At 36.3% G+C, this 12,436-nt stretch overlaps 1 protein-coding gene across 1 annotated transcript in view; it reads right to left on the reverse strand.

Moving 5' to 3' along the window:
- TRPM3 (transient receptor potential cation channel subfamily M member 3) overlaps nt 1–12,436 on the reverse strand; it is a 279,898-nt gene that overhangs the window by 130,335 nt on the left and 137,127 nt on the right. Inside the window, exons 2-4 of the mRNA XM_026064041.1 lie at nt 11,236–11,315; nt 10,309–10,513; nt 1,477–1,690 (exon numbers count right to left, since the gene is read on the reverse strand). Of these exons, the coding sequence (XP_025919826.1) occupies nt 1,477–1,690; nt 10,309–10,513; nt 11,236–11,315 (499 nt within the window). The remainder of the gene's footprint in view (nt 1–1,476; nt 1,691–10,308; nt 10,514–11,235; nt 11,316–12,436) is intronic.

Here is a 12,436-nt window from a genome sequence, read left to right on the forward strand (position 1 = left end):
TGCAGGAAAAAGAAATTCCTTTCAACAGTAATTATGTTAGTTTGTATTGTCTGGGCATTCACAATTATGATGCTTTGGAAAATGATATAAAATGGTCTTGTATTTGCCAAATGAAGATGTTATATTCAGTCCTCGTTCACAAAATTTCTGTAGTTTCATATACAGTGTTCCTGTGGTAAGCCACTGCGATGAGTTTATAAGGTCTACTGTCTTCTAATTTTTTTAACAGAATTTTTAGCTATCTTTCCAAGTTGTCACCACAATAGTATCTGAGCAACTAACACAATCACTATGACCACAGTACACAGGTCAACATTTAACCTAATTTTCTTTATTCTGCAGAGTGATGGGGATAATAAATACATATGCATCTATCTATATTCATCTATCTAACACTCCAGAAGTTACGCCTCTTCTTTGTTATTCGTATTTCTGCTGTGAAAAAACTGTATACTGTTTTAAATTCAATGTGCTCTGGAAACTAAAAAAACCCAAGACAAGCATACATATCCAAATATGCAGAAGCTGATCCACAGTGCACTAAAATTAATACAAGATAGAGTGATTACAATATTTTCCATAGTTAGTAAGACGATACACTATGCTGTATTACTAAAGCAATAAATTGTAGTTTTGTTAATGCAGCAAATGAGACTGACGTAAGAAATTACATGTACATCTACTGGCTCAAAACTTTACTCATTTATCTTTCACAGAACTCTCTGATTTTCCCTTGACTCTCTCCTTCTTTCTGCCTCCTTTGGGAAGGGTGACAGACAAGCCATTGCTCAACATTTTTCATCTGGGGAAACTCTGTTTCTCAGCTCATTCCTGGAATCCACATGCAGTTTTCCAGCAGAGCTGGGCCAGCTGCTTTCCTGGGTCCTTAGAAGGCCATACCCATACGGTATGTTACAGATGTTCTCAACTTTGCATACAAATGGCAATGTTATCTCTGTTGCTCCAAGGATAATATAAAAAAAATTAGGTCAAGCTGTCTGCAACAAAGGAAAAAGTGATTCTTATGCACAATGAAGTTTTTCCCTATAGTCACAAAACAGAACCTTTTTTTTTTCACACTTCAGATGGTCTTATAAGAGGAAATAAAAGGTCTTTTCTGTATGAAAATACTTCCTGTTTTATGTAACAAGAGTTTTGCTTCTTTGAGGTTCTGGTCACCAAACCCTCCATGTAGCTAACTGCTGATCTGACGAAGTCCTCACTGGCAATATACTAATATATTTGCCTCACAGGAGGCTTTATTCACAGCTCCTTGGTGTGCTTTAGCAAACTTTTCATTTTCTGGCAGCTGCCAGACTGGAATGAACTTGGCATTTTCTTGTTTGCACTTGGTACAACCAGCACTAATAAAATAAAACACCTAACATTCTTAATCAGATCAGTTCTAAATATTTTCTGTTAAAACAATGAAATTTCTGAGATGCCACTATGCTTTCCTTTCAAAATTGCTGTTACCTGTGTTTACTCCTCCAGTGAATATCCATGCTCCAGTGGTCATAGCAGCCTTAATGAGGCCTTTTCCAAAGACTTGCTTGAGTTTTGGCTGAAGTTCAAAATTCTGAAGGCCCCCATGCACAGAGATGAGAAGTTTAGGGAGTTCAAGCTGCCACTCTTTGGTCATCAGGTGCAGAAGAAGGTCAGGCTTTGTGTCAAAAGACACACGTACATACTGCAGAAATAAGGGTGGTGGCAAAAAGAAAAAAGATTGGTTATACCCAGCGGTGTCTAATGCATATGATCTATGCTCAACAGAACACTGAAAAAAGTCAACTTTCACAGCAAAAAGCACTAATTAATTGTTAACTTGATGATTTAAAAAAAAGCTTTTTGTGAAACAAGGAAACATGGAATAATTGCAATTCACAGGCTGGACAATTTTCCTTTGTTAAGGAAAGTAACCCATTAATCATTTCAATGTGCTTATCCATGTTAAAAAGATAAATATCTTTAAACTGTGGATGTGGAAACTGAAGCAGAAATCTAAGTGATCTGCTAAAGACCACGCAGGTAGCCAGAGTCACAGCTGTACTTGAATTTCATCTTCCAGACCCTAAAGGAAATCCACAATATTGCAATAATGGACATTCCCATGTATCTGATTTTTAAATTAACAAAAGATAGGCTATAGATGAGATTGGTTGCTCAAGCATACAGGAGCTGAAACCAAGCAAGACTACAAAACAGATATTTTTCAGATGAATGAATGCAATAAGGGCTAACTTAAGACTTACAGACTAATTTTTACAAATTCATGAATTTGCATAACAAGGGCAAGGGACCTAAAAGTACTCTGAAACAACCTTACACATTTCCAGTTCTTTGTTCTTCTGTGCTACCTCTGCAGCATTTCTCCCAAGGGAGATGATATCCATCTGTGAGTGCTCAAAGTTAACAACTGTGTTCAAAATTTCTATAGCAGTATTACACAGCACAGATACCTGTCTCTTCCTGACCAGTCCCTCTCTCTGGGCTCTTCCCTTGCTCTTTCTATTGCTGATGTGCGAGGAAACCCAAACAGCCTGTGCCAAGGCTTGTACCTTTTTTGAATTCCAGTTGCACAGCAGAAAAAGGGTCGTGAGAGGATAAAATCCCTCCCATAGCTTCTAAGATCAGGAAGGGCTCCCTTAATCAGATAAAATAGTCTATAGAAAGCTGCCCATGTATCAAAATTCTGATTGAACTAATGCATATAGAGTTATTTTAGGGTCTTTCCCTAGGGGGGTTTTTGACACAAGGATCAGATGTGTAACACAAGCACCCTTGTCCTCAGCCTGGAGGAACTTACCTTATTCTGTCTTATGTGCTGTAACATTTCAGGTAATGAGATATACACACACATTATATAATTTTGTCTCTTTTGAATATGTCTAATCAGTATTTCTTGCCATAAGGTTGTTCAGTTGCTGAAAATCATATGATAGTTACATGGACTCCTCTCTAATTGAATAAGAAACACTAAAGGACTCAACTTTTTTCATCACAAATTCCTAATACCCAGATTTCTTTGCAAGAATGGGTTGTCACATGATGAACAGCCATTCCCTACATTTCTGGAAGCAGAAGCAAGTTTGGGCAAACACTCACAGGAAAGCAAGTGGAGCACAGCCAGACTGAAAAATGAACAAAAACTTGTGAGCACAAATTCACTCCAGTGAATCAGTAAAGTTCCCTGCAGCTGCCAGGCGAACTGTTAACCGCTAATAGACAAAGAACATAACAATATTCATATTTGGCAAGAGTGCAATGTACCTTTGAGCTTCTATATGTGTACTGTATCCTTAGGAGTAAGCTGTCCAATTACTTGGAAGTTGATAAAACCCCGCACGGTACCTGATCCCACTGGCCAGAAGGTGAAGTGCATAATCTTGATTAGGAATCAAGAGCTGTCAAAGTTTTAGCACATAGGAGAGCTGCCAGGAGGCTAATATTTATTCCCTTGGCTCTGCGCTTATGGAGAGCTGAGGCTGCAAAGCAAAGGCAAGTCCTCATTACGCTGCAGGCATTTATAGTGAGGCATGGGCTTTATTTCAGTGACTCCAAAGACTGAATCCTCTGCCAGTGAAAGTGTGAAACTATGTTGTGGTGCAACTGGCACCTTACTGTGCTTTTGGTGAATGCAGACTGGGAGTTTAAAATCAAAAAGGTGGTTACAGAAAATTAACTGATATGAGCAACAGCCATATGGATTTGTTGAAAGCAGAGGCCACTGAACCATCCACATAATTGCTCTAACTCGGATCCTGCTTCTATCCATCCTGCCTCAGGCTGATGCTAAAATGAAGGGACAAACAGCATCAGATGTATATTACCTAATCTACCTAGTGACTGTTTTTTTGATCCTCTAGTATTGGTTTGTGCCCCAGAAGGTGTGATTTCACTGTTCCTAACTTTTTAAGCCCACTCATTGATTGGCAAAAATCTCTTTCAATTCCTTATCCACCTAGACTTCTGAGTTTCAATAAAGATAAAGTTATATGCTGAACTGCAGAGTTAGAAGAAGTATTTTCTTACATTTATTTGACATGCAGACATCTTTTATGACAAATGCCTGCTTGTTTCTTATACTATAGGCCAAAAACCTCTATACTTATGATAGGAATTCATTTTACTTTATAAGGAGGAAATTTAAGTAAAAATAAATCTGAAAGTTTTTTTTAATGTAAATTTAAATTTAAACCATCATAAATGACCTTTACTTTTTAGAAAGTTTTTTGAGAAGGGCAAATGCAACCTAAATGTTGATTTTTCTTCTTTGCAGAGAAAATGCATAGACCTCAGTTTTTCTGACTGTCAGATTCATTTTAACTTTTACAGAAGGCATTTTCAGTCTGGTATGCCTGAGATAATCCTTTTGCCATTACTTCACATGTCACCTAGTGAGTACGAGAAAATTCTTTTGTCACCATTTCCCAATCATCCATTAAATTATGAATAAACATTTTTAAGGTCATTTTTGTCCATATTAAAAATTCATTTCTTTCAATACTTTAGCAGAATATTTGGCCTTTTTAGTTTCTGTTTAGAATCTTAATGAGTACTTCTGCCATTCCTGATTTCTTTTGCGATAGCTTCCTGAGGTAGATTTAAAATTTAAATATGAACCTAAGCTAAACTACTGCTCTATTCCCCCAAACTTCAGGGTCTGGGGTATCCATCTGTCAACTTTAGAAGTGATCATTCCTAATGGCAAATTATTTAGTCCCTCCTTTATGGGAGGCACATATCAATAGGACGCAAGACTCCAGTTATTACATTTCAGAAGAGAAGCTCAAAAATTGGAAGCAGCAGTGCAGTTTTTAACCATAAAACCTACCAACCAACCTGACTGACTTTGGCATAACACTGTAGAATGGCACACTGGTTCAAGTCATCAAATCCATTTGATCCCTAACCTGGCCCAGAGGGTTGTCAAGCGGGTGCCATTTGATGATAGTATTTACTTCAATTTGTCGTCAAGCAGTTACCTAAGAAACAAATGCGTCTCTCACCGGTCAAACAGCCAGATGTTTGCAAGCTGGACCCTCTCCTCCTTTGCCCTAGGCCAAAAATGGAAGTTCCTAAGTGGTAAAAATTCTGCATTGTTACTCAAACAGAGCCGTCCTACTGAGTACATGGCTCCTGACTGCAGGGGAAATTCTCAGTGAAAAAATGGAAAGACATAGATAAAGATCTATTTTGTTGCATTTCTTTAAAGAAAATCTCTTCAGATAACATTTTGCGATCTGCAAGGCAGTCTAACATTGCTGCTTTGTTTTCTCTTTGGGAGCAGGCCAATACTACTGACCATTTCACCCATCTTGAGTATGATTCCAGTGTTGCAGATTGCTCTTCAAGGTCAAGACTGAACCCTTGAAGTGTGATCTTCACAGAARATTGTCCTGATCTAATTTTCCCTAAACTCAGCAGCAAAACTGTCACTTAAACCGAAACCACACTGGTTCCTTACTAGTTAATATTCTCTTTAATGTCTTAAGGACATCTAAATTCTACTAAATAGTCAGTGGAAGGACCCTCATTGATTTAAACAGACCTTGGATGGATGCCTTTGTGTGTTACGTCTCCTTTCTCTCCATGTAGCATATCATCTCTTAAATTCTGTAAATGTGCTACGAATATTAATCTACTATAACAAAAATAAAAGCCATTGCCTTTTTCACAGTTTATGTCAATTAAAGGATTATCTCTCCTTTTTCTCTCTCAAAAGCACTGAGAGCTTTTAAGACAATTTTTGAACAGTTTTGACAAAACCCCATACATTTTAAAAGCAAAAAATAATAACTTTTATTTGGCTCATTTCCAAATATCCTTACTAAAATATAATGTATTGAGGATCTGAATATCAGAAGGTCTCTTTGCGAAAACTGTTTACCTACTTTGGAATTCTATTTAAGTTCTTTCATGTTTCTATACACCAAAAGAAACATTAAGCCCATAACACTGTAATAAACTTTCTGTCTTCTAAAGCTGCAAACATACGCTAGCTTTTTATTGTGCATATTAAATATGTAATTGGAATGCATTCGATTAGGAGGAAGTTATTAAAAAAAGAACAAATGTATTTAACTCACTGAAGCTTTTCAAAGACCATCTTCCATCTAACCTTGAATAACCATGATCAAAACAATTTCAGTTCAGTAAAGAGTGGTCATTAAGAAAAGATTGATATGGAATCCAGATTTACCAACTGGTGAAAGAATGTCACAATTTTTTTTTGTGTATGGAAAGGCAGATGCTAAATTCAAAAAATTGGTTTAATTTGGTCACAAGTTCAGTGCAAAATGCAGCACAGCAAGATTGTCCTAACTGGTCCTCCAATGACTAAAATCTCTTTATTCTGAAATGGTCCAGAATGTTGCTCATAATTGGAATGTAATCTGTCACATTAGTTTAGTAACTGCTCTTGGAGTTAGGGTATTACTTTGCAGGTATAAAGTTAGATGGATTGATACATGTTATTTCTAAAACTACTCAGAGCCAGCTGATATACACTGATTTCATTACATTAATTTTCTGGTCTTTTTTTTAATTCACTGATTTGTTGCAAAAGCTGCTGAAAAAGTTTATGCAGCTCCACATTTCTCTGCCTTTAGTGGTTCCCTGCCTTTTTACAATTGTCATAACTCAAAACCTGCCAGAAAAACAAACTTAAATGTGAATGACAAAACTGTGAAATGTGTTTCTTAAACATTAATGGGATGAGCCATTTGTAAAGAAAATAGGGATTGATAATGATCTAAAAAGGGAGAGGCAATATTGTTACAGGATCATCTGTGGTTACTAGACTAGAAGAAAGGCCTCTTTAGCAACTGATCTCATTAAACAGTGTTATCTAATCGCTGTTATATGTTTTTGTAGAATCTATTGTACTCTCAAATTATTGACTCAAGTAGCTTAGTGCAGTCCTGCTGAAGATGCTTTAGCAGCTCTATGATATTAGCAAAATTAATGCTGCTTGCGAATTTTTGTTCTGTGACTGGGGAACTAAAATCAATGACACAACCACTTTTACTGGCAATATGTAAGCCTACGTGGTCTCTGCTGTTTTGTTGCAAACCCACATTTGCTGTTATAATCTTAGAGTAATTTTTATTTTCACAAAAAGATAATATAGCATTGTTAACTGTCTGGTGGCAATTGATAACGTACTATATTGCTGCATTTGTGGCTTGCAAATATACATGCAAAGCATATGAATGCTTACCATCAAATTCATGTTTGTTATTTTCTATGGGGGAAAGCATTATCTGTCAGTCTTATGSCCACTAATCTGTTCCATGAATTAACTTCAGGTTATAGTTGTTATCAATAAATCTCATCACATGCTTCATAGCCTTTATCCAGAAAAATGTACTAGGTTTGCTGTTAGCACAGATGATAATGCTACTCAGTTCTGTATTTACACTGCTTAATAGTCTACATGTACAGACATCCATTCCAGGAAATAAAGTAAGGAACAGGTGGTGAATTTTATTCCAAACTCTTCTCCTGAGGCTTTGTTTGATCTTGATCAGCTTACTAAATCTTGTTGTTTTATAGGGTTACTCTTTTATGCAACAGGCATAATATTAATCTACCAATTGATTATCAGTAAAACTTAGTGTGTATGCTACAGTGATATTTGACACCCAACAGGCAGCACTTAGAAAATACCTGAGTAAGTAGACTATCTCAGAAAAAAACAAATACTCATTTATCATGTTTTCTATCTTTCTCTCTCTCTCTCTCTCTCTCTCTCTCTCTCTCTCTCTTTGTGTGTGTGTGCATTGATGTTTGAGGTCCTTTGTTTTTGGGTTTGAAAATGTAATATCTAAGTATTGCCTGAACATGAACATTTCCATGGATTCTTATGCATTTGTTCCTTTCTCCAAGTCTTACTTCTCAAGGCAATAAAATGTTCCTTTTTCCATGCCTCTGTTGGCAAAATTGGTTCATTGCTTTGACTGAGAAATCAATCATCTCTTAGATTTTTCAGAAAGCCCTTGATTTGGTAACTTTCATTGTTTATTATGGGAAAGACTTTGTAACCAGTAAATTCAAAGCTAGGAGTTTCATTTTTTGTATTAATAAAACTGCAACAACTACTCAACCAGCTCCTTGACTAAAATCTACCCTAAAATAATGTTTGGGACTGGAAATGTGACCATAAGGACATCTTTGCGCTGTTTTCAGTGACAAACACTGTAGCATAACAAAGTTCTTTAGTATTTTCTCATTAAAAAAATGCACCATTACTTTTTTGCAGATCCCCTCATTCGTGCTTTGATCATATGCAAGATGCTCTCTCACTGGTGGTAACCAAACAAGACACCCTTTCAGAAATTTTTAGTGAATTGCTTGATTTGAAGTGCTTTTTCCATTAGCGGGATTATTGAATTTCTGGAGGTTTTATACATATTTTTAAATCATGTAGGATTTTTGTTGTTCCCATGAATTGCATGGGTTTAATGCCTATGAATAGATGGCAGATGCAGCTATTCCTCCTGTTTTCTAGTACTGTCAAAACAAATCCAACAATAAATATTTTGTCTGCATTTATGCCTGACTTTTTACTTGCACTTTGGGTCTCTGGGGTTTTTAAAACCTTTTTATCTTCTCTTCTCTAAACTCTTCATGGATTTTTTTGTTGGAAATCATGACTGAGCTTTTTGACAAGATTTTTCTTTCCTTCATGTTGACTTCCAATTTTATCTTCAAAGTTTCACTCCAGGTATATTCCTTTGAGCACACAACATATACTTTGGAGCATCTCCTGTTCCCTTATGGCACTGTTGGCAGGACACCAGAATTTTAACAGAGAAAAACATAAATCCTCCAGCTCACTGAATATCAACAGCTTCCCTGAACTCTTCGTCATTTCTTGGATGCCCTAGACTACTTGTGTCTTGTCAGTACAGTTTATTGCTCTATAGAGCTTGTGAAGAACATCACTCAAAAAACTCTAGCAATTACCCTTTCCCATAAAGATAGATATAACTCAAGGTGGAGAATAGCATGATGGTTACTATATCTCTGAGTTTCGCTTAGATTTCATGAAAAGTATTCTGTTCTGTTCCCACTCCTTGTGAGACACCATGGGAAAGGTTCGTTCCATTTCCATGTCAAGGGAGGTTTCAATTTATTCACACTAAACAAATCCTACTTACTGAATCAGATTCTCTAGCAATGGGTTGAAATGCTTTGTGGATTTTTAGGTGATTGATCATCAGCTGAACATAAGGTGTTTATGACAGAAAAACATAATTTTTTATGTGCTTCTTGGGGCAACAATGTTTTCTATTCCATCAACAGCATCCACTGCTCTGGGTGAAGAAAACCATCCATCCAAGCAATTTTTCTATTTCCCCCATCCTCATATCCATCTACGGAACATATATGGTTCTTGCTACCATAGTACCTGAGCACTTCATCATCTCTTCATATCGTCTTCTCTAAACTATCTAGTACCATGACAGATCTGAGAGCCCTATTGGGAAGAACTGAGGCAAAGAAGATATCACCGGGTTGCTGGGCAGGATACTCCATAGAGCACCCTGGGGTTCATCCTCTGACCTCACAGCTGCCCAAATCAGCACTTTGGCCACTATCTGCCATAAACGCAATCATGTTTCTTTCCCAAAGCCCCAGGCACTGCAGTTTAGATATAGCTAGAGACACTCTTTTTCATGACCATGTAATGCCATGTAGAAATACATACTTGGGTTTGCTTGGGCACTGGAAACATATCACTGCCTTAGTGGAGCAACCTGTTCAGATACTTTGGCATCATTCGATAGCAGTGTATCACAACTAAGTGACTTTCCCAAGGATATCTGTGGCGGAATATGGAATTCCCAATTCCTAGCTTAGTGACTTACCACTAGGCCTCTTATTTCATTGAAAGATAAACAAGGAAGTTTAACTGGTCCATCCTCCAGTTTATGTCTGGAGGCATATAAGAGAAATCTGGTATATTTCCAATTTTTCAGCCTTGCAATGACACACCAGGCAACGGGAAACCACAATTTAATTCTAAAGTTATTCCAAAAAAGAGAGATGGCTGGCCAGTGGAAGAAAATCAAGATAGTGGCACAACAGCATGTCTTCATAAAGGTAAGTTCTTTCATGCTGAGCTGTAGCTTTTATGGTTCACTCTGTTCACTGATTCTTTGGCCCAAGATACATAAAAGCATATGGTGTGGTCTTATGCTTAAGTAATGATTTAAAATGAATTAAAGAAAGTTGTTTACTTTTTGTGAATGCCTTTTTTGAGCTAGAAGCATTATTTATCTAAGAGAAAAATGTGGTTACCATGGCTTTATTCGAGTGGCCTCCTCCTTGGAACTCAATGGTTCCAAAAGCATCTGTGGGGCTGAGCTGCGTGTGCTTGCTGATGGACCACTTCTCCGACTGGATGTCATTTCGAGTAAGCCTGCTTTCATTTTTCTCATTCTGAATAATGGAGATACTTGGAGTCAGTCCAACATGTTGACCTATTAGACGCCCACAGCAACACCTATGACATTAAACAGACAAGACACCTGATTAACTTGCACCAATAAACTTAACAGTATTAAACAGATTAAAGATCTTCCCCTCCCAAAAAAATTTTAACCAAAAACCATTCTAACTCTGATAACTGCTCTTGTACTCTCTCTTCTCTTTCAACTCTGATAACCACTCTTCTACTATCTGAAGCCTCTATTTGTGAAGCCAAATAATATAGCTACTACTGTTTCTTTCTGTGATCCTATTTTCTTAGGACTATTTTATTTTTCAGTAAAATCATGCTTTGTTCTAAATATAAATAAAATGAAAGTAAAGAACTTTTTATAATGTCCTCAGATGGCATTAGGCCAAATAATCAGCCTTTGCATGGACTACCACATATTTTAAACTGTAAGTTCACTGCAACTATCTTCTTTTGAGAGTACTTTGTGTTATGCATCCAATTGAAATAAATATTCAAGGAACCAAATATTTCACTAGGAAGATGAGGAAAATAAATATAGACTCTGATCCATCTTTGATTTCTATGTTTCGATGATGTACATTTTGGAACGTAAAGCAATAGTGCTTTGCCTCATAGGTATCCATCACTGCAAATGTAATTCAACCACTCTTCTGATTAAATATGGCTTTACAAATGACTTATATTATATAAATATACACATGCACACATGTATATAAACATCTTGTAATTGACTTTAATTTTTCATATAAGTAGCATACAGTTACCTATGGGGGTCTTTGGTGCTGGGTATGATATGAACACATTCTCTCTTGTAAAATGCTCTTTCTATCCATGATTTCTGTGCCTAAAAAAGAGAGAGGAAATGCCTTAAGTTCTGTGTGCTTGTTAAACACTACTTAGAGTACATCCAAAATGTCACTGATGGTGCAGATATGCAGTGAATATGCTGCACTGAATAAACATTTTCCGTTAGAATTCTGGTTCCTTTCTAGAGCTAAGCACCCAACACAAGCTCTTGACATCTTTTTCATATTCACTAGCCAGATGACTTTGATGCTGTCGTCTACATATTCATAACAGGAATTGCTGGAGAATAATTAATTCAAATGAAATTATCAGAGCTTTCTAGATGGTAGAGAAAAACAGAACATTTTATTAAAAATACTTAAAAAAAATCTGTTTCCATTTTAGTGATACAACTAACTTAGCTCTAAGCAAAAGAAATCTCAGAAACTAGAAAAAATCCCCAGATAAAATTGATGGTAGCCTGATTCCACTCTAACTTTTTGTGCAGGCACTGAGAATGTTGTTTAACTTTTAGCCTGAAAATACAGTTTATTATGCGGACATTTTCAGGAAAAAAAGAAAAAAGGATGACCTATTGAAGAAAAAAAAAAAAAAAAATCTGAAACATTAAGAGTCAGTTGACAAGCTGGTGTAAATTGTAAAACTGACTGAGCTCAGTGAAACTATGCCAATTTATACCAGCCAAGATTTAGACCCAGATATTCTCAGGAAATCAAGTCATTTCCTTCAGTATCGTATTAATTTCCAGATACAAAAGAGTTCTTTTTTAAAAGAAAGACAGATGAGGAGCAAAAAACAAAACAAAACAAAACAACCCCCCCCCCAAAACCAAAAACCAATCCCCCCCACCCCCCCAAACGAGAAAATTTCAGAGTTCTGAAGTCTATTTAATTATCTGTATCTGGACAGTTCTCACTCAACACAATATGAATCCTAGTAAATTGTCTAAATGATTCCTCCAGATAGAACTCAATTGTTTCATTTAATAAGGAGCTGAGTTGAAATTTTCATTTAAAAAGTCATTACAAACAGATATATTTTATAAAATATATGTAAAGAATAAAATAGCCTATTTAGTTGCACAATATAAACAGAAATATAAATTACCAACTATGAAAAAGTTATTGGGCACTTAGGTAACATGAAATGAGCTTTAGA

Source organism: Apteryx rowi, unplaced genomic scaffold, assembly GCF_003343035.1.
Source record: "Apteryx rowi isolate R43461 unplaced genomic scaffold, aptRow1 scaffold_207, whole genome shotgun sequence".
Classification (NCBI taxonomy): Eukaryota; Metazoa; Chordata; class Aves; order Apterygiformes; family Apterygidae; genus Apteryx; species Apteryx rowi.